General features: G+C 37.8%; 5 protein-coding genes across 7 annotated transcripts; 1 reads left to right on the top strand and 4 right to left on the bottom strand.

Annotated features, from left to right (window-relative positions):
* Positions 1-177: 177 nt before the first annotated feature.
* Positions 178-7,522, bottom strand: LOC135583123 (oligouridylate-binding protein 1-like). Its single transcript, XM_065156394.1, has 13 exons — positions 7,406-7,522; positions 7,123-7,316; positions 6,081-6,142; positions 5,420-5,522; positions 4,423-4,499; positions 4,279-4,340; positions 4,076-4,163; positions 3,803-3,878; positions 3,689-3,719; positions 3,271-3,390; positions 2,217-2,302; positions 1,760-1,933; positions 178-805 (listed from the first exon to the last, which is right to left on the bottom strand). Exons 2-13 carry the CDS (start codon positions 7,243-7,245, stop codon positions 527-529), a joined length of 1,281 nt encoding a protein of 426 aa, XP_065012466.1. The 5' UTR covers positions 7,246-7,316; positions 7,406-7,522; the 3' UTR covers positions 178-526.
* A 770-nt stretch (positions 7,523-8,292) lies between these two features.
* On the bottom strand, positions 8,293-11,682 carry LOC135639350 (sm-like protein LSM1B). Of its 2 annotated transcripts, none has more exons than XM_065153073.1 (5): positions 11,549-11,682; positions 10,173-10,241; positions 9,968-10,083; positions 9,829-9,891; positions 8,293-8,683 (listed from the first exon to the last, which is right to left on the bottom strand). In XM_065153073.1, the coding sequence occupies exons 1-5, from the start codon at positions 11,607-11,609 to the stop codon at positions 8,606-8,608; spliced, it is 387 nt and encodes a 128-aa protein (XP_065009145.1). In that variant the 5' UTR covers positions 11,610-11,682; the 3' UTR covers positions 8,293-8,605. The 2 variants fall into 2 exon arrangements, with proteins under 2 accessions (XP_065009145.1, XP_065009146.1); XM_065153074.1 differs by having other exon boundaries at positions 10,200-10,241.
* Positions 11,549-14,503, bottom strand: LOC103987569 (protein NEGATIVE GRAVITROPIC RESPONSE OF ROOTS-like). Of its 2 annotated transcripts, XM_009405902.3 has the most exons (7): positions 14,321-14,503; positions 14,134-14,212; positions 13,413-13,924; positions 13,185-13,335; positions 13,049-13,102; positions 12,884-12,965; positions 11,549-12,741 (listed from the first exon to the last, which is right to left on the bottom strand). In XM_009405902.3, the coding sequence occupies exons 1-5, from the start codon at positions 14,324-14,326 to the stop codon at positions 13,074-13,076; spliced, it is 777 nt and encodes a 258-aa protein (XP_009404177.2). In that variant the 5' UTR covers positions 14,327-14,503; the 3' UTR covers positions 11,549-12,741; positions 12,884-12,965; positions 13,049-13,073. The 2 variants fall into 2 exon arrangements, with proteins under 2 accessions (XP_009404177.2, XP_065009144.1); XM_065153072.1 differs by having other exon boundaries at positions 13,049-13,335.
* Positions 14,504-14,696: 193 nt separating this feature from the next.
* LOC108953222 (uncharacterized) lies at positions 14,697-20,627 on the bottom strand. Its single transcript, XM_065153075.1, has 4 exons — positions 20,561-20,627; positions 17,372-17,550; positions 17,032-17,121; positions 14,697-15,371 (listed from the first exon to the last, which is right to left on the bottom strand). The coding sequence occupies exons 2-4, from the start codon at positions 17,523-17,525 to the stop codon at positions 15,313-15,315; spliced, it is 303 nt and encodes a 100-aa protein (XP_065009147.1). The 5' UTR covers positions 17,526-17,550; positions 20,561-20,627; the 3' UTR covers positions 14,697-15,312.
* A 3,164-nt stretch (positions 20,628-23,791) lies between these two features.
* On the top strand, positions 23,792-25,626 carry LOC135640257 (protein LAZ1 homolog 2-like). The gene is made up of 3 exons (XM_065154532.1): positions 23,792-24,509; positions 24,637-24,870; positions 25,067-25,626. The coding sequence occupies exons 1-3, from the start codon at positions 24,297-24,299 to the stop codon at positions 25,346-25,348; spliced, it is 729 nt and encodes a 242-aa protein (XP_065010604.1). The 5' UTR covers positions 23,792-24,296; the 3' UTR covers positions 25,349-25,626.
* The last annotated feature ends 1,182 nt before the right edge of the window (positions 25,627-26,808 follow it).

Below are 26,808 nucleotides of genomic sequence, written 5' to 3'. Positions count from 1 at the left end.
TACAGCGATGTGGGACTATTCATCTACTATGCATCCACAAGAGCCAGATTAATATGCATACAAATATCGTGTGGTCTCCTTGGATTGCTTCATCTACTATGCTACCACAAGAGCCAGATTGCCTATAAAACACATACACAAATACGTATTGCGACAATAGTATCATTAACATATTCCTTTCTCAACCACATTACTTTCACGAGTACCCATTATAAATTTAAGGATCTACAATATACAGATGTAGTATTAAGACCAAATCATATAGAAACTACAACACCAATGAGTGTCCCCTCGAGATCTAAAAAATAGGAACAAAAAAGGGAGAAGGGGGGAGGACATATAGGTTAAAAGACTCCCCATGTAGTCTCATCAAACCCTATGGGCATTCCATGTCTACATCATACTTCTGCAGTGATACAATTACATGTGACCAAATTGAGACATAGTGGAAGTATCAAAGAAAGTGTATGATCCACAAAAGGAAAAGCTTCAGAAGATCAACGGAGTCCATGGAGGAATCCAATCACTAATAGTACATGAACTGCTGTGCCGCACTAACATTTTGGAACCCGCCATCGTAGATAGCCTGGCTGGCACCAGCGCCCATTCCCAGTGCAGCTTGCTTGAGAGCAACCTGACCCTGAGCATGCATCAATGCCTGGTTGCCGCCCATCTTGCTCAACACCAAAGAGCCATCGTGACCAAGGAGGTCAGTTGCGGAGAGTTCGGGGAATGGAGCAGCTGTGGGTGGAGGCAGCGGTGTTGAGGCCGTCCCAAGTGGCGTTGGTTTGCTGCCCCAAGAACACTGCAACAGAAGCAAATAAATGCACTAAGTACTCAACATATGTATATCTGTAGTAAAATTGCAAAAAGTATCCTTTGGATCGAAGGAATAAACACAAAGTTCAATTCGATTACAAAATTTTATTGGTCTAGTAAAACAAGAGTTCCAATGGTTGTGCAAAAAACACATGAAATTCACATACCACAGTAGCAATCAAGATTAAAGCATTCAACGTTCCTCATCTTCATTATGGCTACGAGTGAAGGTTTTGATGATCGTGTGTAATACATTGTTTGGACGTTACGGTGTGTGCGGAACAAGATACTTGGAGGCTATAAAGCATGGACACCTCAAAATACACATGTTTCTGCCATATTTGTTCCAAACACTGGCAACTGCAAGTACCCAGTGCCTTTTTCCTTCTTTCATTCACTATACGATCTACTCAGACGATGACTTTCGAATTCATTATATGGCATACACAGAAGATACATCCAACAGAAGATTTTTGGTCATTCGTCGAATAAGGAGGCAGGTCAGCTGAGTCACAAGTCTAGTTGGCCAATGAATAGGCAGGTAATCTGGGTTGCAAGTTAATCATTAAATACATCTCATGCCAGCTGAGAGCTTAGTTTAACATTCTTCTTCACAACAGTAAAGCTCAACACTTGTAGATACAAGTTCATCTCCTAAAGAAATCAACATTCAGTGGGCCCAGGCTTGCAGAAAAGATCAGCACAAGTTTTCTCAATAAAAGCTTTGTATAAATACCATCCAAATAGTAAATGAATGTAGCTCAATATGAAGATTAAAAAAAATATTAATGCAATGAAACAGGTCCATATCAAGCCAAAAGTTCTGATGACATAAAAGATTATAAAATATCTGAAGCACTTACTAGCCAAATCCAGACATATATCTCAGTAAATGAGCTTTAGAATTCTGAGTAAGTTTACCAAATAATCCAAACTTTACCTTAATTGGTTTTCCACAAAAGATTCGACCATTCCCCATTTGAATAGCCAAAGCAGCTTCAGAATGGTCACTGTATCTCACAAAACCAAACCCTTTATCATGTTGTATGCGAACATCCTCAATCACTCCAGCACCCAGGGCATGGAAATAGCGGTGGAGATCAACCTGTGTAACCTGCCATTTTACGCACTTCGACAACTCAGAACAAAATAAGACCTCGACAACAACCAATGCAACTTGTAAAGAAAATTAGCTAAATACAGTAAAATAAACTGAACCAAGAACAAGATATCTATCAAAAAAATAATCTATGTTTGTAACTTGTTGCATATGAATTAGATATTGATATGGGAGCAGATTCAAACTTTTGAAAAACAAATACTGACATATTGGCTTGGCAAGCAACAATAGTTCACAAGAAAGAAAAACAGGAGGCAGGGAGAGGGTGGAGCTTCACCTCATGAGCAAGGTTACCCACATAGACAGTTGTATATTGTGGGTTATTCTCTGGACTATCATCATTTGTGTTTTCCTGGCCGTCATCTGCAAACAAAAAATAGTTGTGGCCCAGAAATCAAATTGTTATACCAGAAAAAAATTCTAGCAAATGTTCAATTATTTTGTTGAGTGATCATGTAATCGAAATTGCTCTAACTCAGGCAATTAAGCATCTAATTTAACAAAATTGAAGGTTCTAGAAGGAACTGATATGCCATCTAAATGAAAAACAAGCCACAACCAAATAGACATTAATAATTAGCAGACGAGACAGTACAAAAGTAAGGTTCATTTCATCAACACCCCCCCCTTCTCTCTCTTCCAAATTGAAATCATCACAGATTAGACAGATCAACGTTAAAAAGACTATTATCTACAGATGCTAGATGTTTCGGCGTCTTTGTTCTTTATCAAGTATATAATATCTGATTTAACATTATGATTCCAACAAGGTCCAAAAAAGACCATAACCCCCTTAACATAGTTAGGTAAAATGGCACATATACACAAAAATCTGCCACATTATTCTCACGTGGCATAGCCAGGTGGAATGAGAAGTCATAATTCAAGGGAGAAGCTTGTCATTTTGCGGTCCAGAGATCCATTTCAAACGACTAGGTGACAGAGGTCAACTACAAGTGCATTAGGGATATATTCCAAAATTTTGAAGGCAAACCAGACGTCCACACTTTAGCAAGTGTATAGACTATAGAGGATATGAGGCCTTAAGCAAAAATGAAAGCCCATTCCACAATTAAGGTAGACAAACACCTGAATTAAAAACATGTTGAAGTGCGACGTTATGCAAAACAATTTAGTAATAACCTACTACTATGCTTCAAAATAGTCACAAATATTGCTCATGGAAACCGACAATCCATCCTACTAGAAAGCAGGTTAGCTTTTGAGAATAAGCAAATCAACATCAATGGAAGATTTACAAACATGATTGCCCAACATACAAGAACAGCGTATTCTACATTGCTATTGCACAAGTTGAAGATTTCACCCACCAGCAGATCCATTTGTTAGCTCCACCACACTCTTGGAGTCTGAATTTTGTTTGTCTTCATTAGAATTAGCTCCCTTTGTAGCCCAGTTACAACGGATTTGCCGACTGCCAAGCCACTTACCTATGAAATGTCAGCATAAGATTATTCAACTCTACTATCAGAGTTAAAGAAGACAAACAAATGTCATGATTTAAACCATAGCACTCTTCTTGTTTTATAAATCATAATGTATATACACATTGATACCCATTAATCTGAACATATGTAACATGTGCAATAATCAACAGTTACAAGACTCAAATTGCTAGTGTCCAAAGCAACCAGTAAAATAAACCTGACTCAAGGTAGGTAGCCTGAGGCATGTTAATTCATACCTCGCTAGAAAAGGTATGACCAGAAATTCATACAAGAAACTTACCATTCAAGTCATTTATGGCACTTTGAGCATCCTGCAGAAAGAATAAGAAAAAAAAAAGGTTAAGAAAATATTTAAATAATTCTGATGACCCTACAGATGATTGTCAACACTGACCTGTTGATTCCGGAAAGAAACAAAACCAAACCCCCTTGAACGCCCAGTTTTTTGGTCCCACATGACTCTTGCATCTCTATAAAAATGGGCCAAAACATGAGTCCATGTAATAACAAAGGTGTACATAAAATTTCACATAAACATTAAGGCAGGAAAAAAAAGTAACTTACTAAGGTGTTACACAATCTAATCACAAAAGGCACCAATACTAAATAAAAATTAATAAAATTCAGACACAAGGATATTATATAAAGCAAGGTCATTAAAGCTTACGAGCAGCTCTGATACACAGAGAAGCATGCAAACAAAGTGGCATCTGTGACCTCGGGACTAAGATCACCAACAAAGATGTTGTACTGCCCTATATATGCCAAAATAAGAAGTCATCATGAAGTCAATGATTTGCAGAATAGTACAAGACAGTCCAAAATGCACTATGGCACAAACACTGCAACATAATTGTTCTAAAATTGGACCTGATGTGTCCTCTCTTTGACCACTGGCATATGCCCAATTAACCTTAATAGGTTGGCCAAACCTGCAAATGTATGCAGTGTAACCATGACAAACACTACTAGAAATGATAAAAGTAACAACAAAAGTTCAATTATCCAACTTACAGCTGCCTCCCGTTAAGTGTTACAATTGCAAGGGCAGCTGATCGGCGGTCATAATAATCCACAAAACCAAAGGATGACTGCAATGTCAAAATCAGAATGATAAGCATATACAACAACAACAAAGCCACAAGTTCCAACCATTTGGGGTCGGCATATCATATCATAGTTAACAATACAACAATATTGTGTGTGTGCCGGCTAGAAATTTAACAATATACCATGGATTAAACATCTGCCGGCTAGAAATTAAACTGTATTGTGTGTGTGTGCCTAGTATGATGTTGGTGCCATTTCAGTCAAATTGGGAAATGGTACAACATTTGTAACCAAAAAGGCAAATCTTGGGGAATGCTTTATTCCTGCAAAGGTACTAGGATTGTTAAAGAAAACTCTGGGCCGATCAGATTAATTAAAGTATGGAAACCACTATATGTATGCAAATGGCAGATCAAATTCTGCTATAGGATTAAATGTGCAATATATTTCAACTTGTAAGCTGCTACAGACATATAATGCAGGCAGGCAGAAGAACATAATTTTGACATCAAACGTTATCAAAATGAGAATTGTAAACACAAAAAACACCCAGAACCAACCAGCATCATGTTGTCCCCCGTAGAAATGGTCATCCAATACAAAAAGAAGGTCTAATTAAAAGACTTTTTCCCTCCTTCTTAGTAAAATATTTTTATTCAAAGCTGCACAACTTGGTAGGGGCGAAGGAGAGGATAACAAATAATAAGACATTTTATAATATGCACAAGATAATTTAGAAAAAAAGATCAGTCTCCTGATAATTCCTAATATCACCATAGTTAGTACGTATTACCATTAGTAAAATAACCAAAATATTAAGGGCCTTTTGAAACCAATTTAAAAACAATGTATTATGAAGCTGCATATATCTAATGATTCTAATCTATTAACACCAATGTTAATACTGAAATCAAAATACAAAGAATCACAGCACTTCCACTAAATAGCAGGAGTAACTGACCTTCTCTTTCCTAATAAGCTTGCATCCCTCAACAAGACCAGTACTTTGGAAAACTTCTTGAAGAAGGGGTTCAGTAACTTGAAGATGAACATTTCCTACGTACCTGCATTTTCATAGAAGAATAATGCAGGAAAAAAATTAAAAATAAATCACCATATGAAGACAATCAAAACAACAATTGCAACAACAGATTTTCAGCATCTTTATCACACGGCCAATTGTAGTGATTCAGGGCTCTGGCAGTCTAAATTCACATAATTGAAACATTTTAAAAAACAACTTGAACAAAACCAGCCTCATGGTTATGAATATACAATATATAACAGAAGGTTGGATTCAAGATGATAATGAAAATCCGCATAACTACAATAACAAAACAAATTAAAAGAGAAATGGAAACCCCCACTATGCACAAATATATACATACACATACACATACACATACACACATATATATACATATATATGTATATGTATATGTATATACATATACATGTATATACATACATATATATACATACATATATATATATACATATATATACATACATATATATACACACACACACATATATATAAAACTATGCATAGAGGCACCAACGTGTAGGCAAAAAGGGAAAAAATACAGGAAAAGCGAAGAGAAATCCCTAGTGACACTCACACACTGCGACATGTGCTTGGATCAAACCCAGGAGGCAGATTCCCACTTAGAATAGGCTCTATCTGCAAAATAGAAGTGTAAATGAAAAGGAAAATAAAAATAGCCCCCATAAACAAATAAAACTAAAGCAATCCTAAGCCTATTACATGGCTATGATATCTCAGAAAATTCCATCGAAAACAAGCTAAGGTAGATCAGAAAGAAGTAAAACCAAGTCCTAACAACAATCTTCAAATGCTACCTCACAATTAAGTTTGCACAATAAGAAGAACCAAATTTGTATAGCAGGGATCTGTACAGAACTCTACTCACTAACCTACAACAAAGCGATTTCGAAATATAAACCCAGCCAAAGGAAGAAAAAAGTTTAAGATGAGTGGCAAGGCTAACTGAAACTGGTAAAGTGATAGATTCTTGAAGTATCGCTTGAACATCATAATCGAGCTCTTCACTAATAACTTTCCCAAAAAAACCCTACTGAATCTCTAAGAAAAAGGCTTAAAAAACTTGATACAATATTCAGGAACAAATTCAAGAAGGGACAACCTCCAAAAAGAATCAAGAAAGAAATCCAAGCAACAGGTACTTAACGATGATAAGAAGATTGATTAAAGGTGTATAAGCCCAGAACTAGCCATTGCTAGGTTCAATCAACAACGACGAAAGCCATCGGAGCAATCCCAAGAATAAAAAAAATTAAAATTTCAGACAAGTGTAAAAGAAATAGAGTTAAAGAAAACGACCACGAAATCCCTGACTTTTAAATTGCCCAATAAACTTACTAAGAAGCTGCAGAGGAGGAAACAACAAACAACATAAAAAACTTCAATTTCGTAACCCGACTATAAGAAACCCTAGTTTCGCGATCCAACACCAAAGAACCCTGACTTCCACCATAAAATACACATCACCCACAAGAAACAAACAGAAAATAAAACCTTGATCGAGGAACAGAAACTACGAACTACCACAAAAATGAGATTTTCAAGAGTCCGCGAACGATTCGACAAAGGGTAATGGCGGGAGGCGAGTGGGAGGAGACCTGAGGAGCAGCCAAGAGGCCAGGGTGCGGGTAGAGGGACTGCTGCTGCTGCTGCTGCTGCTGCTGGAGTAGGAGGGCTTGCTGCATCAAAGCCTGCTGCTGCTTGAGCCTCAGCTGCTGCATCGTTATTCGCGCTAGGGTTCTCACGCACCACTCCGGCTCAGAGCGATCGAATCGGGAGAAAGGATTAGGGTCTACGAGGGAAACAAAAGAAGACAATAAGCGGTGAAAACCCTGGAAATCGAGTGGGGAACAGTGAAGAAGAACGAGCTGGGGAAGGGACCGAGGGCTCCAGAAGCGGGGAGAGAGTGTGAGAGAGACTTGGGGAAGCGATCGGTTGTTCGTGACGTGTGTCGTGATTTAACATGTGGAAATCGAACTGAGCCCAATTACACTTTGGGTTGGGCTTCGAATCAATTGGTCACAGAGCCCACTTATTATATTATATAACGATAATTTAAATAATTTTTATTTAGATTTTAATTTCTAATTATATAACGATAATAAGGTTTAATCGTTCACGTACTCGATCTGATTATTTTATTTATTTATTTTATTTATTTATTTTACATATAGATTCCCGGCAGCCTATTGACATGAAATCAAATTAATTACATTGCAATTTTAACAATAACATACAAGATAGCCTATGATTATATATTGTGTCATTTCCTCGAAGGATTCATACGTCTGAAATTAATAACCACATGAAAAATGATTGGTTTTTATTTATAAGATAATTTCTACTTGAAATGTATATTTTAGGATGATTTTCTCAGTATCGGTATATCGTATGGTATATCAGTTTATCATCCAGTGTCAACAAAAAAAAAATTTGTTGATGTTTGAAACTTTGCTCTGATCTATGCTTGCTTCAATCAGATGTTCCACAGGTTCAGGTGCCAGTGAAGCTGATTGAATTTTGCAGCAAGGTTGATCCGATATGGTTTGATCAATATTTACCGTCCGATACTCCCATTTGAACATCGAAAAAAGGATCAAGGATTGGAAAGCTGATTGATCCGATACAGTTTGATCAATATTTAGCCTAATCAACAAACTGTTCTTTAAATCAGCTACACATACTAACTGAGAAATAAGAGATCGGCATAAACATTAAATTGCGAGAAACCTTCTATGCTTTCATCTACATGAATCAACAGATGAGTGTAGACAGGAAATGTTGCATGTTCATCAGAATCATTTCAGTCATCATCATCAGTTAACAAACTTACATGTCAAACAGCACAGGTGGGAACCGAGTGGAATATGGAACTTCCAAGTCTTTGATGAATTACCATAGGAAAGAGCAGTATCACAGACACGAGTTTCAAACTTTATCAAGCACAAATAGATAAGGTAAAGGGAGAGAAAGGGGCTTTATGTCATCGTTCCGAAACGAACCGCGATAAAAGATGCGGATGAGATGATTTCAGCATACCAAAATGGTAATGAATATGACCGAGGAGGATGGGGCGCGCTGTCAATCCAGATCAAGGAACTCCATTCTTTTTCTCATAGAGCCTTTCAGATCTGTGGCATCCCTTTCTGCTCTTTGAGCCTGTTAAAAGTATATAATGATGCAGTCATTAAATAAGACCTCAAACGTACTGCTTCCAAAAAATCATATAAAAGGCTATGTGCTTTTCCAATATGTAACACTAGTATAAACTACTAGCCAAATATGTCCTGATTATCTTGACCATACTGGGTGGTCCCTAACTAATCGGCCCAAGAAATGTACTGCAGGAAACAGTCACAAGAAATGCTCTCTTGCGAGCTCCCCGTAGAAGGTACCAGGACTGTGTACGTGAAGTTAATCCAAATTGTCCGATAGAGCAGAAGCTGTAATAAGATATGGGTGATAGAGCAGAAGCTGTAATAAGATATACCCATATCGAGCAAGTTCTGAGTGTGAAAAAACCGAGACAAATAAATGAGCTGTCCCTACAGTTTGCCATGATCACATTGCTTGCAAAAACCCAAAAAATCTACTCCTAATCAAGCAACTGAAGTGAAGACACTAAAGCACCAGAAGGTATAATGCAATATAGATCACATGATAGGTGAGATAGGGTGTCTCAAATGATTTTATGAAGAAATACCAGAATGAAAGCCAATGTTATGCTAAAACAGCCATAAAGAAGGAAAAAAAAAAAACCAATCTGGCCTGATTAGACTCACATCTGAATTCTTAGTTCCCATTATGCGAACAGCAAAAACAATGCTATGGCATGCATAGACAACAAGACATGGGATAAACAAGAACATCAGAGACGAACAAGAATGACAGTCATAATTTTCATTCCTGCCTTCATTTTAATATGAATATTTAAATTACTACTAAGATTATCTAAAGAATAATGATGGACATGGAAAAAAAAACAAATACAGGGGAAAATAAAACGAAATGTTGTACTGGGCTCGACTTAAACAGTAATTTGACCCAACTTAGACTCTATCAGACTCAAACATTATTTAGACCCAGATGCATGCCTGCTTGACTATGAACTGCATCAAGGTGAAGCACATAAAGTTAACAGGAAAAAGATAATACATGTATGCACAATACACACACACATAAATTAATGATATATAATGCAGAAGCTTCTGAAATCGGCACATGTGAAAGTTCAATGAAGCTTTCAGAAATATTTGAAAGAATACAAGATCATAAGTTTGTTTTAACTAAGTGATAGCGCTCACCCTTCTAATCTCTGACTCTGAAACACATATCATGTGGGCTGGAAGCTCCTCCCTCTCTGAGTCCTTTAGGAATATGACAAAATGGCATCAGCAGTCCAACAAATAAACAGTCAATTAAGCAACAACGAGACATCAATACCATTTCTCCTATTAAGACAACATTCTCCCCACGAATGACATAGAGACCAAGAGGAATATCACAATACAGATCTCCTACAATTACTCGCTCACAAGCACCTTGAAGAACCACATTTGCTGTAAACAATAACGACTAACAGTAATAAAAATATTGTATCGTGAGAGCAAAAGCAACATGCTTTACAAAGAAAGGATAGATGAAATACCAAACTGGTCAAAAGAACAAAGTATACCCAGAAGCTTTCGCCCATCACGTAATAATACAAGAAGCTTTTCTGTGAAAAAAAGCAAACAGCAGTCAGAAACTTGTTTTAAACAAATAGCCAGAAGCCTGAGGCAGGTTAATCATTGTACTTAAAAATGACTTAGCAATATGGATTATACAAAAAGAAACAGAAAAAAAGACGCTATTGCATGACCTGTCTAATCCGAAAGATGTACGCAAAGAAAAATATTTGAACTGTCCAAGCAACAAATATCGCTCACGAAGCAGCTAGGAGTGGAAAGACTGCTTATTTGTTTAATTACGAGAGAGCATAAAGTAGTTCATAATGACACTGAAGCCTTAAGGAAAGGAAGGTTATTTTTTCCCATGATTGCTTGCAATTGAATACAGGATAGAAATAGTCAACCTTACAGATTATACCAAAAAAATAGTCCATCAATGTTTTTGTGCATGTCCTCCAAAAACATCAGTTAGTGACATAGGAACTTCAAATAACCAAGTATGCCATAGAAAATGTATCGAGATGCACTGTCTAGAAGCAAATGCAGTATCTCATGGATCATGGAAACAAGAGTTGCATTTGGACTACTGTTTAATTATCTGATTCTTTTAGAGCGTAAAACAAGATATGCTGAGAAAGAGAAAAATAATTAACTTAAAAGGGATAATTTGCTCCCATTGTGCTTGTCATCTGCAAAGGTCACATTGATATTGCTAATTATTGCTAACTCAATATATCATCTGAGATTATTGCAAATTCAATATATCATCTGAGATTGCATAACTTTAGCACCAATATCCAGAATCAAATTCACCCTAAATTTAATGCAAAGTGAGAGAAAATTCTTTGCAGATACATTTAATCTAAAAGAACCAGTACTCCATCAACCCTGTTCGTTAGAAAATATAATATATTCATAATACATTGAAACAAGCCCCATTGACCAAAATTTCACTACCAATATTGCCAAAGCCAAAGGAATACAAAATAATGTGCAGCGGTAACATTCCCAGGGCATTTGTAAGATCATATGAACCCATGTCCTTCTTAAAGATAACCACAATCAGATGATCAAAGAAAAATGTCTTACATAGGATATTTCTAACAGATCAAACGAAATAAAACATGAAAGAAAACAATGTAAATACAATAGGAGACAACAAAATTGGAACTTTCACCGTAAGCATCAGTGAACAAATAGAACAGATGTAGAAAAAATTCAGAACGAAAAAGCCAAGATATTGTCACTAATCCATTACCAAAGATCTATTCAACTTGCAATGGAGAAATTGAAACGATAAGACTGGCTACAGAGGAAGAGAGCAAGAAAAAGAAGAAGGCAATGACAAGCTCACTATCAAGATAGCTTGCAAGGGAGGTGGAGAACAAGATATCTTCTGGTCCCGCCCACGACATTGCGCCCCAAACCTTTAGGCCTGTCAAACGATCACCCAAATGTCCCCTAAAACTTTCACAAATAGCGTCGGCAGCCCAAATTCAGGACCGCCACACCACCCCCAGCCTAACAGTCCGTGTCTTCCCCCGAATCTCCTTGAGAAGAACGCGATCTTTCGGAACCCTAGCGTCGTTCAACCCGAACCCACCGGCAGCCACCAGTTGCGTCCGAGTCGGAGATCCAATTCCCAGTCCCGAAAATCCGAATCCCTAGCCGGAAAAGCGACGCCGTTTTTCCTCCTCAGAGGTAAAGATCGAAAGAACTGAGAAAGAAAAATCAGGAACGGATGGATAATTTCCTCTTTCCGGTGGCCTAATTTCTAGCGAGGATTAGGGTTTTTATCGCCTCCGATCGGTGGATCGGGCCCTGCATCTATTGACTGTATTGCGTGGGTTTCCCGTCGGGAGCGGAAATCGAGTCACCGATGGAATCAGACTAACAGTTGACTCTCTCACCAGTAGTGGAGGACCGCAGCGGATCGTCGGAGGGGAGGGATCAAATGTCACAGATCGAGCAGCGTGCGCGTATTTGAAGCCACGTTTACCTGACACTTTGATTGCAGACAAAGACGATGCGGTTCCGAGTCCACAAATAAGCACTAATTGTGCGCCCCCCTGGACTCCCGAGGACATCGGCAGGCTCTGTGGACCCCAAGAGTCGAGTGCAGTGTACGCGGCTCCAAACGACGCTCCTTTTGCTATGGGAATCCCGTGAAGCTCTATGGCGTCATCATGGCGTCATATATACGTTAAATGTATTAATCTATTTACAACGTGAATCTAATTTGTACAGGATTTCTTGCTCCCAGTTTTCCTGTGGGAAACCGAATCAATCATCAGATGTATCCCTCTCATACGATAAGTAACCTAAGACAGAAGCGTGACAAGAAGCTCAAGCTTGATGAGCTTGATCAGTCGCAGCGTTCATGATTCAAGCTTAAATTGTGACGCTAAGTTCATAATAAATTCAATTGAACGTGAACCTAATCTGAATTGACTAGACTCGACTCAACTCTGAAATCAGAATTCGCATCAGGACACGCATCAGAAGATTAAACGCCTCCCGTTTGGAGCCTTCGCTATTCTTTTATCACTGTAAAAGGCCAGAGGTCACAATGATTGAAGCTTCTTGACTTAGCTAGCAGTAAGGATACAGGATCATAAAGATAGCCGCATGTACAAAGAACAAAGTAAAAGGAGGAGAAAAGATGAGGCTCTACGGTGCTTAAGCTTACATTGCAGAGAACTTCTGGTTCTGCTCTGTGCCTCCTTTCCTTGCCGTTTCAGTTTGAGCTCATCTTTCTTGATCCCGTTCCCCTATCATCCACAGGGAATTAAATGGGATTGCAACCAGAGGAGTCGTTATTGGAGATCAGAGAAAGATTGTGTCGGGATCTTACCGAGACTCTCTCGATAGATTGGTCTCTAGATCTCTAGAACAATAAGTTCTATAACTGGAGGCAAGCAGAATTTTCTAGTCAGCGTCACCTTGGGCATGCTATCAGAATGCACTAACGCATGAATGAAACATCTTACACTCAGAATCGGTCTTAACCCATTTATACTGATCTTTCCTTTTGTCCTCTTCCTGCATCTTCTCAGTGGGTTTATTCGCCAAGTACTTCTTTGCTGGAGCCAGAGCAGAGCTTCGAGGGTAAATCTTCTTGGTCAGAATTGCCCTCAAAACCTGTCATCCAATATAATGGGAAAAGAAGGTTAGACTTGCACAGGCATTGGAAGAAGATTCAAAGGAATTTTCCGTACCTTATCAATCCTCGGCTCAGGAATTGGATCCTTCAAGTTCCGAGGCGGCGCAAAGCCACCTCCACATACAAACAACTTCTTGAAAAGAAATGAGAGTGATTCTTTCTTAATCGCGGTGCGGTTGCTCAACAAAGCATCTCTCACTTTAGATAGTATGATCTTGGTACTGGGAGAGAGATCGCCAAGATTCTCCAGTTTCCTGTCAACTTCCAAGCTCGATGGGCGATTAAGGAACCAATTCAGTAGCAGATTAGCCCGATCTGCTTCAGCGATCTCTGGTGCACTGGTACTAGAATTCGGCTTTCGAGTCAGTAGCTTGACTAGCTCTACCTGGAATCTGTTCACGTCTTCCATGGTGAAATCAGGCAGATCTTCTGAAGCTTGCAGGTTTTCCGAGGATTCAGGTCTTTGTGGGTCTTCTTTGATGTCTCTGTTGCCTAATGTCCCGATTGCCAACAACGCCTGCGGCCAGTCCCGGAATTCTTCTTTAGAAATAACAGGGATTGAAGTACCTAAATACAGAGTAAAAAACACCAGTTATAGCAGAGCTCCATGCACAGGCAATCAAAAATATTTCATATAAGAATTATGATACGGAGGCCGTCGTTTAAGTTACTAAGAGTGGACGACGAGGCATAAATGTCAAAACAACATGATATCCTATTGACTTCAGCAAGCGATGAAGAAAATAATTCCGGATGACACTGAAAGCATCACTTACAAGAAGCAGAACTCAAAGCAGCAGCACATCGCTTATGCTCCTGTCTCCCACTGAACTTGGTTTGCACCCAGCTCAAGATCTGAAGCCAATACAAGCCAAAGGTTTAATCTAAAATTTGACAGCAATATGAAACTAGGAACTGCCATCTGAAGCTTTCAGACTTTCCACCAAGTGCGGGCAATCTTACCCTCATGGTTCCCACCAAAAAAATAAAGCGTGAGCGAGAGATTGTACTACAGATGGAGCGAAGAATCAGGAACAGCTTTCATGATCCTTAGCAAAAAGGACGAAGAAGGTATGCATAACGAAATCTTATACAGGTGGAGATATCGGACTGCATTGCTGAAGGTGTCTGCAGCATCCTCGTTCCTTTTGTACCGCTGGGATGCTCTTGAAGCAGGTATTATTTGAGAATAATAAAAAGGAACCATACACGTGACTGCTCGAACCTTCCTTCGGCCAATAGGAGCAGTGGAAAAAGTGCTACGGAAACACACAGCCATATTCTAGTGATCAAAGGGCACTAGTTACTGCGATTCAAGTCTCTAGGCGGCTTTTGCAACTGTTCTGTAAGGAATCAGGGCCCTTATTCATCAAATAATCTAAGGAACACTAGCACTACTCAAGAGTTAATGCAGTTAACTACATGACAGGCGTTATATTTCCTGTAGCACTCACTGATCTCTTTCATGCGGCAATTGCTTCTCTGGCACTACTATTCTCTTGCATTCCAGAGTTGGAAGCCCATTTAAATCTCATCTACTGTTAACCTTGTATTGATCTGATTAACACAACTCATGCACACGAATAATAACAGCAGTAAAATAACTAGTAATACGACATAGCTTTTGCTAGTAGTTAAACAACCAAAACGACATAATAATATATCTGTCCTCTCAAAGACAACTACTCTCCTGTCTCATGACTCTTGTGCCCTGGGAAAATACCTACGTGCATAATAGCAAGTGGCATTGCGCTATAAAAGGTAGAGACCAAGAACTTAATAATGGAGTGCCGAACAAGCCAAGTCGGGCAGCGCAAAAGGGCAGTGTAGAGGAGAAACATCCAAGTGTGCGTGGAGGAGAAACCCTACCGGCCAAATTTAATCTACCTTCATGGCTAGACCCCTATACTTCTCCCTCCTACACCATGCGCGTGATTCACAGCTCAGAGACAGCATCAACTTGATGAAGACCTGGTGATGCCTACCTGGCAGCATTTGCCGACCTCAAAGATGCCTGAGGAAAGGATACAAAGAAATGGATATGACAACAAACACTGGCTCGTGGCCGTAACAGGTCTCACCTCAATACAAAAGCAAGCAGTAGGATTCTCCTAGTGCTTGGGCCGCCTGAGAGATGCCATAGTAGAGGTGAATAATGGATATGAATTTACCATGGTTGGATCCAATTTCTTAGCATGCAAAACTGGATGTATAAAAGGAAAGCCCCAAACTTGTCTTATTAACATTTTGTCCAAAGAAACACAATGTGACGTATTGATCAAAATTTGTAACGAAAAGAGTTACAACGTCCGGAACATATTTCTTGGAACCCAGAAAGAAAAGCAAAGATAATCGGAGCAAATATTATGAACAAAAAACCTTAAATAATAAGCCATGGTGCAGCAAAGTATACTTGTTACAATATAATCAACTAAACTGAAGACCAAATAAATTCTTATAGAAATTTCTTCTGCACCCATTGGCTAAGATTGGTTCTAGGTAACCGGGCCACACTGACAGTCCCAGTCCACACCAGATATCTTGCACTCCATTAGAAACCTATTAGAACATTGAAATAACTCAAATGACAATGAACAGTTTTACTCGCATCTAACGTAACTTTCCAATGGTTCTGCTTTGTTCCTGTCACTCTCATGGCTGTTCCTATCCTGATTGTGGATTGCATTGTTTGCTTTCTATTTTTTTATTAATAATAAATACCTTCTGTCTACTCTACTGGTCCAATATATTTAAAAACATGTTATCCACGACCGAGTTCATATTCATCTACAGGTTCATCACAGGCCAAACTAGAAAGAAATCTAGTCAGTGAGCACACCATCAAGGGTAAAGAGATGGATGCACCTCTTTTCCCCTGTTTTGATGATACTTTTGGACGATGGATAATAATCTTCCTCGCCGCTCCAAAACAAATCCAGATATGGAGGTTAACGTTAAGTGATTGAACAATTGGATCGACCACATCACAGACCAACCGAAATTACAGGTGAAAGTGAGAGACAATTAGATCACAAGCAGGTCCATATCCCAAAAGCTCATTGGGTCATGTACCTTTAATTTTCTGCACACCAGCTGGTACGAAGCCTCGCATCTCCTCTGGTGCGGTGTAACCAAGGTTCTTATTCTATTGGGTATCACGAGACATGGACCACATGCAGGCCCCCACTCGGCAGTGCAAGTGTCACGGCATAGTGGCGATTGCAGGATCTTGTGTCTGTCGGACACGACACGTGTGTCCAACGCAGTCGTAGGGAAATCATTATTAGCAACGCACTCGATATCTATATCGAGATCTCCAGGGATTTAATTACTACCTCTTCGATCTGTGAGAATAAGTCTTACATTCCCTATGTGTTCTCCATATCCCCTACTCTGCATCGCATCAAGATCAAGCCACCGGTAATTCATACTGTACATCCTAATACCAATGCCAATAATTACATTAAACTATGTCGTTCTCCATCTCTTCACGTTACGCCCGTAATCCTCGAAGCCATAAACTAACAGGCAATGCATTTAGTTTGCCATATGATGGATGGATGCTTGAAATAGCGGTAACAACGGTAAGACTTGTTTTGTCATGGTGACGAGGTTTTGGCCACGATAGATGCAAGCACACTTAAAATAACTCTAAGAAAACAGTGGTGCCGTACCTGCAGAAGATTTTCGACGAGGTTCCGAATCAATAAGGATGAACGACTGGGAGACGAAGCGTGGAAAGTTATCAATGATGTGATCCACACCTAAGAAGGCAGTCAATCGAAACATTGAGATAAAGATAAACAATACATATGGAAGTTGTAAACACCAAAGTAGTTGAAAGCAGTGTGCAATTCATCAGAGGTAACAGCGAGGATCAAAAGCATCATTAATGATATTCCTATATAAGAATTACATGCCAACAAAGTAGACATTGAATTTACGACGCAGAGTGTAACTCACTAATGATAACAATTCACGGAGTTATGTAAATATTGAAGGAAGTAATTGTACCTATGTCAAAGAGATTAACAGCTCTGCTATGTGGTCCACTAAGACTACCCACAGTGTTGATTCCTCCAGTATCCCTCGAGATGGATATAGAATGTAGAAGAGAGAACTTCACCGGTAAGGTTGGATGCCAGCTATCGAAGTCGCACGTTTCCATGGTAGTTCGCAGATTTCTAGATTGACTGCAATAGCAACATGTGTGAATTCATTTGGTAGCCAAGCCCGTTACATGGGGTTGCAAATTTGCAGCAAACAGTGTCATAAAATTCACCAGCACTTTTGCAGTACACACTATACAATGCCAAGGTACTGTCAATTGTTTTCCCTTCCATTTGTTAAGTTTAGGCAAAAACCAAGGAACAGGGTGGCAGATAAGCTATATATAGAGCGAAAATGGTAGCATTATGTCTATGTTTATGTAAGTCCTATGAATGGTTAGTGACATCAACAAAGCTGGCACATATACTTTCACTAACAAAAAAAAATTGAATGATTTCTCAACTACCAAAGGTTTTGATACATAAAAGAGAAGTGTTTCTCAGATGTAGAGCTGCTGGAATAATTAAGGGCAACAAGGTTACATGCCAGTTGGGTGATAACTTATGATCTCCTTGGTTAGAAGGTTTAGTTTAAATATCAGGCTCTCTCTTGTACAAACTTCATTAGAAAAAGCTCATCATGATTGTTTGTTTTCTACGTAGGTTCCATTGAAAGCTCATTCTAGGATTCTGGAGAACCTAAAAATACTGCAGCTAAGAGCATATGCATGAACATAGGGCACAGGGTTGCAAATGGGAAACTGTATTGGTTTTTGGAATGATCCATCTAATCAATATTTTAATCTAAACATTTTGAATCTGAACTTGATCATTTTCATTTGGATGAACTTGGTCCGGATCAAAAATTTACTTAAAATGTTTTTTTCATCAATCTAGGCTTATATATTGTATCAGACTAGTACTGATTGTGACCCTACTATTAATAAAATATAATTATCATGGACTAGATCCACAAGAGGGTTGCAATATTTAACAACATTATCTAATATCAAAAACTCATATCTTATGAAATCACTTAAAATCCACACCAAAATGCTAAGATTACATCGAAATATATCAGAACTTGAAAGTAAATAAAAGTAATATTGTCTAGTTCGGAAAAGGTTTGGGTCACATACTAATCATTTTTCATGTGATTTCATTCGCAATCGGCACGTGAACTATAACTCCTTATTTGATCCAAGTACGATTAAATGAATTAGTCTGGATGAAATTATTTGCTCCCAGGTTGGAATTGGAGCAGAATAAGGTCAACCTCTGCACCAAGAACAAACGCATTCTACAGTATTCGATGCAGTTCTTTATACTCGTCATTGGTTATCGAGTCTCCAACTTTTCTTCGTATAGAGAAGGATATTTTTCTGCTATTCCTAAATTACAGCCCAAGGCAGGGAGGAACCCCCAAAAGTAGAGACTATCCGGAGTGATGACATTGAGTACATCCATCTAGTGTTAATAAACTAACTAATGGTGTCAAAAAGTTCACTTCTGATGAAGTGTCACAAAAATAGTATCAAGCATGAAGTCCTCTAGTCCTTTTTGAGGAAAGAAGCCCAATGATCATAGAATCAGAAAACTACAAAACCCAGAAGGATGGATTAAAGTTTTCTAAAAAAAGATATTAAAAAAGCTTTAACAATCAGAAAACTTTTAACCTTTAAACATTGGAAGAGATGCAAGCCTACCATCTTATTGGACTTTTGTAAGTGACACAAGTAAATCAAAGACAAGAAAAGAAGTTTCAAAACCCATCACAAGCTCACAATAATGAATAATTGGCGATCTTCCTCAGTGAAAACAAGCTTTTCTTATCTCAGATGCCACCAAATTGAGCAGTCAATGCAGTTGAGATCTAGCAGTTCCAGACACGCAGCAGTAGCAACAAAACCTACAATCGATGGAGCCACATAAAAGAAGCAAACTCTTGACATGTAAGCCTGCTTAGACTTAGGGTGCAAATTTGTGACAAATTAGAAGTACATATTCTTATGATTGTCAATATCTAGCACATCTCACTATATTACCTATTTAGATTGGATTTCCTATCCCAAACTTGTTCTTGGATGTTACTGCTACAGAATGCCAATGGAAGTGTTTTTCTAAATAATAAAAACAGAAGTTTTCTAGCATATGCCTTCACGGATTAATTTCCAGATGTAATGGTTCTTAACATAAATATTGAAATCTCTTCTCGTTTCTATAATGTTCTTACCAGAAAATGCAATTTCAACACTTTCATGCCTCTTTCAGGACTCCTATAGTAGTTTATTGTTCACCTTGATGGACTATGTGCTGTGTAGTACTAATATGCCAAGTATCTTCTTTATCAGTCTACGATAAAGAATGTAACAAAGTAACTATGTTCCTTGTCAAATGCTTTGATAATTTGGTTAGATGTTATTTTCAAACTATTGAAACTGACATGACATCTTTACTAATTTAGAATAGGTTCAAGAAGTATGAACATCTGCTTGGTTTGTTAAAGATGCATTATGCTTTGCTTGACGCACATGTTCATTATGCAAAATATCGAATCCTTTGAAAAATATATTTCCTTCTCTATGAAAAGATGACTTTCGTCTTTTCATCTAAATGGTGGTTAAAAGGAAACAAGAAGTAATGAGTTGGAAGACATGCTATCATAAGACAAGCAGCATCTACAAAATCAATCAGCCAAGTATCAAAATCTTATGTCAACCTGTAAATCACCAATCGGATCAGAACTGTTCTGATTGGTGAAGTGAATTTGATGGCACCACATGTGTATCACGTTGCAGTGCAGCTAGTGCCCGCGCGAGAACAATCGTCACTAAAAATCCGAAAAGAACTCCGCAATCAGATTTGTTTTTCGTAATAACCTAACCCATAAACGAAACGGCTCGATCCATCCAGTGATAGCTCCTTTATAAGATTCTAACAAATGAACTAATTGGTCAACCAGATTATATTCATAGGTAAGTTTCTGAGAGAATCGTACTTTTTCATGAAAAACACCTTTGAATCAGAAGAAAAATAGTGGGAAATCCTTCAAGCATAACTCCAGATTCAACATAAACATCAATAAGTTGAATAAAAATTACGACGTACTGTGAATTATCAGAAGAAAGAAGCAACGAAACCCTAATTCGCTTACCAGACGCGGAGAATTTGGGGAAGAGGGATTCGAATCCAAAGCTTGTTTCGCCAGTGAACGACGAGCGGGAAAGCTTTATATAGACGTTGTGTTGCCTCATAAATGACTTATCTACCCCTACACTATAAAACCATTGACGATCAAATCCGTCCACTGAAGGATGATCAGGAGCCGTCTATTCAAAATCTGTGCACGGCAAAATGGTCGGCGATGCGGAGAAGAAAAGAATACGTTAACTGCAATCTTACTGCGGCACATGTTATATCTTTTTCGCGAATTCTATGCCACGTAAACCCACTGCTTTTCCACGTGGTCGATTACGAAGGCCCTCCGAAGGTGCTACCCATTCGTCCAAGCAACTGCATCAAACATTTCATGAAAAACGATCTTGACCGTTCGTTCTTCCGGATGCATGCGATCAGAGACGTCAGTCCAACAGCCGGCTTGACGGCGGGAACAAACTAGTTTTGATCCATGTTTCCGACCATGTTCTCGTACAAGTCTCTGTGGGTCCATTTGTGGTTTTCCCCTGCTTCGGTTTATGGCGTAGGAGTCTTCGATTTGGAGATCAACCAACTCTTGGTGGCCAAATCTACCGAGAGGTCAGTCCATGGATCCTTGTTTTGCTTATATGAATATTCATGCTAGGTTATGTCTCGCAACGAAGAGTTCACTCAACCTGATTCATGTATAGGTAAATGGGTAAAGATTGCAATTTTGATCCTCAGGCCGAGGAAAAATCTGTTCCTCAGAACAAAATCTGAACAAAGAATTAGTATTTTCGTACAAAAACCCTTTGGTTTGTCGGCTTGGGGAGCTTTAGTGTTAAAAGGAGCTCCAATTGGTCCTTGATTTAGCTTACCTACCGGATGAGTCCCTCTTGTTGAATCAAAACCTAGTCTTGCTTAATCCTATGTAAGAAACTGATGGAATATTTCGTTGTGGTAGTTGTTAATGGCCTATTTCTGAACTACGCATAAATATCTTAGTGCATTACAAGGAATACTTGTAAGTGGCGCAGGAGGAGGGAGTTTACGAATGGCATATGACCGCATCTCCAACTTTGAAGGAGTGTATAAAAGTCTTCACCTTCCAGCAGTCATTATCGGAGGAACTTTTGTGCTGATTGCATTAGCGCTGTCAACAATACTCATTCTGCAACACCTACGAGCATACACTAATCCTGCAGTGAGTTCTACATCTGTTTTCGACAGTATATAGCCACACTGGTGATGACTGCGGTTAACACCACTACACTTCTCTTTTACCTAGATAATGTAAATATGTGAAATATAGCATCATCAATTTCTAATATAGATCATAATATCAGTGTTTAGACTAGCAAAATTGCATTTGCATCGACATCATATCCTGAAAAGATTTAAATCTCTTAGAGCATAAAGAAGACATTCCATGTGGGTAATAGAGATGGCTAGGAATGCATTAAAACAACAACAACAACAATAATAATAACAACAAACTGTAGTGTCCCAACTATTTGGGGTTGACAGCATATTTTGAAGTTAGGAGTGTTTTAAACATTGAGCATAAATTGATAGTTTTGCATTTGATGTTTCTAGGAACAGAAGTGGATCATTGGTGTCTTATTCATGGTTCCAGTATATGCCACTGAGTCTGTAAGTATTGCTTCATATATCTTCCTGGACTCCTACGATATCTAATCATGTATAAACATGCACATACATCTATTTTCATGATATTGTGTCATGACGTGGACACACCACTGTCTTGAGCTTAGTACTAACTTAAAATTCCAAGTTATAGAACAGAGTATAATGATAATCCACTGCTATCTATTTTTGAATTCCCCTTTCTTGTTGTCTTCTTATCACATACTTGTAAACCAAAATGCATAGCAAGCATTATAGACAACCAATGCCAGAAACTCTTCAAAGCACTTGGGCGGTCAGAAGTAAGAGATACCTGAAGTCCAAAGAGAATTGTATTAAATCTCTGTTTCTTACCTTCTTGTGCAAGATAAGTTACTGCAATAAGTTTTCGCTTTTAGTAACTTTGTTGGTTGCTATACATTGGGGGAATGGGCATTAGTCTTGCAAGAATGAGCATCGGTCTGTTTTGTTTGTGTCCTCTTTATCCATGGTACAGATGAAATATGCTGCTGGAGATGGTAAATTATCAAATTGAACAGTATGCCCTAGATCAGCACAAAGATAATGTCACAAGTTGTGAGCTTTAGATAACCTATAACGGTTAGCGATGATCAGTCATAGACTCCTTATGGTATCTGTGATGTAAACATATGTTTGATCTTTCAAATAAGAGGCTCTGCAATTATAACAACACAAGACAAAAACTTTCTTGAGACACATTGTTGTGATTCTTACTTGATAATTATCTTTATATTGAACATGTAGGTCATGACCAATTGGCTTGTCTTTAATCATGTAGGCCATCAAAATCGGGGTAGTCTTACAATTTATAACCCTCGTTTCTGTAATGAACTTACAAAATTTTTGTAGTGAATATATTTTGGACAATGTAAATCATCGCAAACTGATTTGTCATCAACCTTGATGTTTAAGCCAGTACACTGATTTACTGGCTTATGGTACTTCTTTAATTCTTTTTAAAGTTGAAGATATTATACTTACAAGTGTATTGTCCATTTGCAGGCTTTTGAACTCTTTGTTTCTTCTGTTGTACTTGGCTTTCTTATGTCAATGATCTGCAGTGTTTTTTGCTTGTCAGATAATATCACTATGGAACTCGAAATTTTCTATGGTTTGTGACATCTTAAGGAATTGCTATGAAGCATTTGCCTTGTATTCTTTCTGGTGCTACTTGGTTGCCTGTCTTGGTAAGATTTTCCATTTATATTCCTGTCAATTGGATTTTTTTACTGTACATTTTTATGCCAAAAAAAGGGTTGTCACTGGCACGAACTACTTGATACTTTGTCCTGAAAGGATATATTTCTTTTGTATGATATCAGTAATCGTGATAATCATTATCTGATACACACGTGATATTCATTAATTATTGTAAATTTATATGAGTGAATAGTGGACTATCCCCGAGGCCAAGTAATTCTAATAGGTCTGCATGATTGTTGTTTCATTCTAGACCAATCTATAGTTGTACATCTTGAGATACCATTTTAATTGCAGGTAGGCACAACACACTAGTTAAAAACTAGGAGATGTCAATGAGAAATTGCTCATTAACCATAGTGTATCTATTTTAGGAGGTGAAGATAGGGTTGTGGAACTACTTGAGAATGCAGCTAGAGAAGATATCAGTGAGCAATTGCTCAAGGAAGAAGATGATGAAGCTCAACATCAGCATTCACTAAATGATTTTGTATTCCACCCAACTGTGCTCGGCAAAGATTTATACACAATTATAAAATTTGGTATTGTACAATATGTAAGTGCATATGCTTGCATGTTCTCTATGCTTATCATGAAACAGCTGCTAAATTCAAAAGTATCCGCAGATGATACTGAAAACATTATGTGCCTTCTTGGCATTGTTACTGGAACTTTTTGGAGTTTATCGAGAAGGGGAATTCAAGTGGTACTGTGGGTATGGCTTATATAGAGGAACCTCATTTGGATATTTTCTGTACCCTAACCTCACAACTTCTTGACAACTTGGCTGTTTTTTTTTTTGGGTTACTTGATAATTTTCTGTTTGATAGCAAACAATTGCTTACAGGTACCCATATGTTACGATCATCATAAATTTCAGTCAAATGTGGGCTTTGTATTGCCTCGTGCAGTTCTACAATGTCACTCATAGCAGGTTACAAGCTATCAAGCCATTATCAAAGTTCATAAGCTTTAAAGCCATTGTCTTTGCAACTTGGTGGCAGGGTGTTGGTATTGCATTAGTCTGTTATGTTGGTATTCTACCAAAATGGGGGAAAATTCAAAATGGTATTCAAGATTTTCTTATCTGCATTGAAGTGAGTCCTGAACTTAGAACATAGTGTTCTCACATTCTCAAATGATATAATATCCTTTTTATGTATCTGGCATTTTGATGTTTTCTTGTGCATTAACTTTAAAGAAGGTTGTGGATCCTTTTTACAGATGGCTATTGCAGCAATTGCCCATGTATATGTATTCTCGGCAGAACATTATAAATATCTGCCAGTTTCTGGTTGTGGGAAAATAACATCTGTAGAATCTAAAACCAAATCTAAATTAATTGAAAATGCCAAGAGCGGGCCAGCCACTGTGGAGCAGAAGGAAACACATGTTGAAGCTCCTGGAACAAGAATCACGGAGAGTGTTCAAGATGTTGTTCTAGGAGGTGGCGAACATGTGAGTCCTCTCATCTTATAATACAGTAAATTGAGATGACATAAAGTAGATACATTTACCTGTAGTTAACTTTAGCATTAGTACATGAAATCTATGACAATTGCTTTGTAAAATTTATGTCTCTCTTGGTTCTTTAACCTTTTGCTTGTATTTCAGCATCCAAAATGCTTACTGCTACCCTATAATTTTTGTGCAGGTGGTAAAGGATGTGGCATTAACCATATCTCAAGCAATTGAACCCGTCGAGAAAAGTGTCACCAAGTTCCAGGACACCATTCGTCACATCTCTGTTGGCTCTGATAAAGGAAAAAAACCTGAAGTTGAAGTAGACGAACGTGTTACAGAGAACTTTGTGGATCTGAAATTGGAATTCAGCTCCGAAATGAAAGTTGAGTCTAAAAATACAGAGAATCTTGGTCACCACAAATCTGTAGTCAATTCTGAAGTGAAGTATGAAGCTGAAAGTTGCCCAAGATGACAATACTTTGTGCCTCAAGATGTCAAATGCACAATATCTTTGTTGTCAAAGTTACAGTTGGTTTAGACTTTGGTATACACTAGCTTCATATTGAAAGTTTGTAATGGTTGTCCATAGTTTCTTGTTCCATAGTTGCTTCTATCTCTGAGAAAAGGGTCTGTCCTGTGGAGTTATTAGTGATCAGGTGTATGTTTTAGCAATGGCAGCATTTGATAGAAGATTTATTTTGCTTTGTAACATCTTATCATGTAAAAATATCTGGCAATGGTATTCAATAGTGGCCAAGGAACTCATTATTCCTGCACAGATCAGTGATTCTTGAGATTGTTACGATTTAGAGAACTTATGAGCCATAACAGGCATGTCATGTTTTTATATGTCTTTAATTCATATTAGCTAGCTGCATTGGGAATAAGTCACTTGAGTTCTTTGGATGTTACCAAAAGTATATGTGAATGATTTTTATACATAAATATAAAGGTTGGGATATATGTATAAAAGAAATGGACGATAGAAAGGATGAGATCAAAATGGGTTTGCATTGAACTATTTATTTAGGAAGGAAAAGAAAATTATCCATGAAACTTCTGTTAAATAGAGACACTTTTATTTTGATTATTAACCCTTATCTACCCCATTTAAATCTAGTTAAGATAAAATCTTTTTATCTATATTTAAAGCTGGTATGAGAAAAAGTTTGAATAAAACATCTTAATCGATAATTTGACAATGTCAGTTAAATCTGAAGAAAATTTTTTCGAATAGTTTCTCATAATCATAAAAGATAAATCAAGACGTGATTATTAACGTCTGACCTTTCTTTCTTTTACCATCACCTAACTCACTTGAATATCGAAAAGATCACGTTAAAAAATTATATAATATTAGTCTTAAGTTAGACACTACATCCCGATACTCTCAAACAAGATCAAAAAATCTTAGCGCAAGTCAATTCTAAATTTAATTACTCCAAATTGATCAAAGGATAATAAAATCAAAGCCTTCTTTGTTAATTAAGCTCATAATGATATGTTAATTTTTTTTTTATTTTTAAAAATTACTTTATATATTCAACTATTAGATATAACAAATGTACTAAATGCTTTCAGCATGACTCAGATTTTGATCTTTTACCATTATATTTGGTGCATTTGTGAAATTATTCAATTTTTATCAAGTTGAGGCTGATTGGAAAATTTTGAGATCAATGAAATATAAACTTAAATATGTTAGTCTTGAGATCAATGAAAATGTTGATTAAACGGGGTCAACACCCAATCGTTTGGTCAAAGGACCTAAACATGAGAAATCGAGTTCAAGTTTGATAAAAAAAACATAATACAGGGATTAAATTGTAAAATAAGTATTTCCATACTAAAATAAATGAATTATCGGGGGACGTAATAGCAAGAAACCACTTCTTGCTTGCGGCGCAAGCATTTATCTAGCCTTCTTCCCCT

Source organism: Musa acuminata, chromosome BXJ3-6 (genome assembly GCF_036884655.1).
Source record: "Musa acuminata AAA Group cultivar baxijiao chromosome BXJ3-6, Cavendish_Baxijiao_AAA, whole genome shotgun sequence".
Taxonomy (NCBI): domain Eukaryota; kingdom Viridiplantae; phylum Streptophyta; class Magnoliopsida; order Zingiberales; family Musaceae; genus Musa; species Musa acuminata.
The sequence above is the reverse complement of the archived record's forward strand: the minus strand, read 5'-3'. Positions and strand labels throughout refer to the sequence as shown.

Coding starts and splice junctions, on each gene's coding strand:
- LOC135639350 (XM_065153073.1), bottom strand. CDS start 11,609: ATGTCGTGGGCGGGACCAGAAGATATCTTGTTCTCCACCTCCCTTGCA. Junction 10,084..10,172: donor TTGTTCTTTTGACCAGTTTG/GTATTTCATCTA, acceptor TATTGTTTACAG/CAAATGTGGTTCTTCAAGGT. Junction 9,892..9,967: donor TTGTCTTAATAGGAGAAATG/GTATTGATGTCT, acceptor ATATTCCTAAAG/GACTCAGAGAGGGAGGAGCT.
- LOC135640257 (XM_065154532.1), top strand. CDS start 24,297: ATGTGGGCTTTGTATTGCCTCGTGCAGTTCTACAATGTCACTCATAGC. Junction 24,510..24,636: donor ATTTTCTTATCTGCATTGAA/GTGAGTCCTGAA, acceptor TCCTTTTTACAG/ATGGCTATTGCAGCAATTGC. Junction 24,871..25,066: donor TTCTAGGAGGTGGCGAACAT/GTGAGTCCTCTC, acceptor ATTTTTGTGCAG/GTGGTAAAGGATGTGGCATT.
- LOC103987569 (XM_065153072.1), bottom strand. Junction 13,925..14,133: donor TGCTTTGAGTTCTGCTTCTT/GTAAGTGATGCT, acceptor CTCTGTATTTAG/GTACTTCAATCCCTGTTATT. Junction 13,336..13,412: donor CTGAGCCGAGGATTGATAAG/GTACGGAAAATT, acceptor ATTGGATGACAG/GTTTTGAGGGCAATTCTGAC.
- LOC108953222 (XM_065153075.1), bottom strand. CDS start 17,525: ATGGAAACGTGCGACTTCGATAGCTGGCATCCAACCTTACCGGTGAAG. Junction 17,122..17,371: donor TGTTAATCTCTTTGACATAG/GTACAATTACTT, acceptor CTGCCTTCTTAG/GTGTGGATCACATCATTGAT. Junction 15,372..17,031: donor TCGTCGAAAATCTTCTGCAG/GTACGGCACCAC, acceptor TCCTTTCCTCAG/GCATCTTTGAGGTCGGCAAA.
- LOC135583123 (XM_065156394.1), bottom strand. CDS start 7,245: ATGCAGCAGCTGAGGCTCAAGCAGCAGCAGGCTTTGATGCAGCAAGCC. Junction 5,523..6,080: donor CCAAGCACATGTCGCAGTGT/GTGAGTGTCACT, acceptor ATGAAAATGCAG/GTACGTAGGAAATGTTCATC. Junction 4,500..5,419: donor AGCTTATTAGGAAAGAGAAG/GTCAGTTACTCC, acceptor TTGACATTGCAG/TCATCCTTTGGTTTTGTGGA.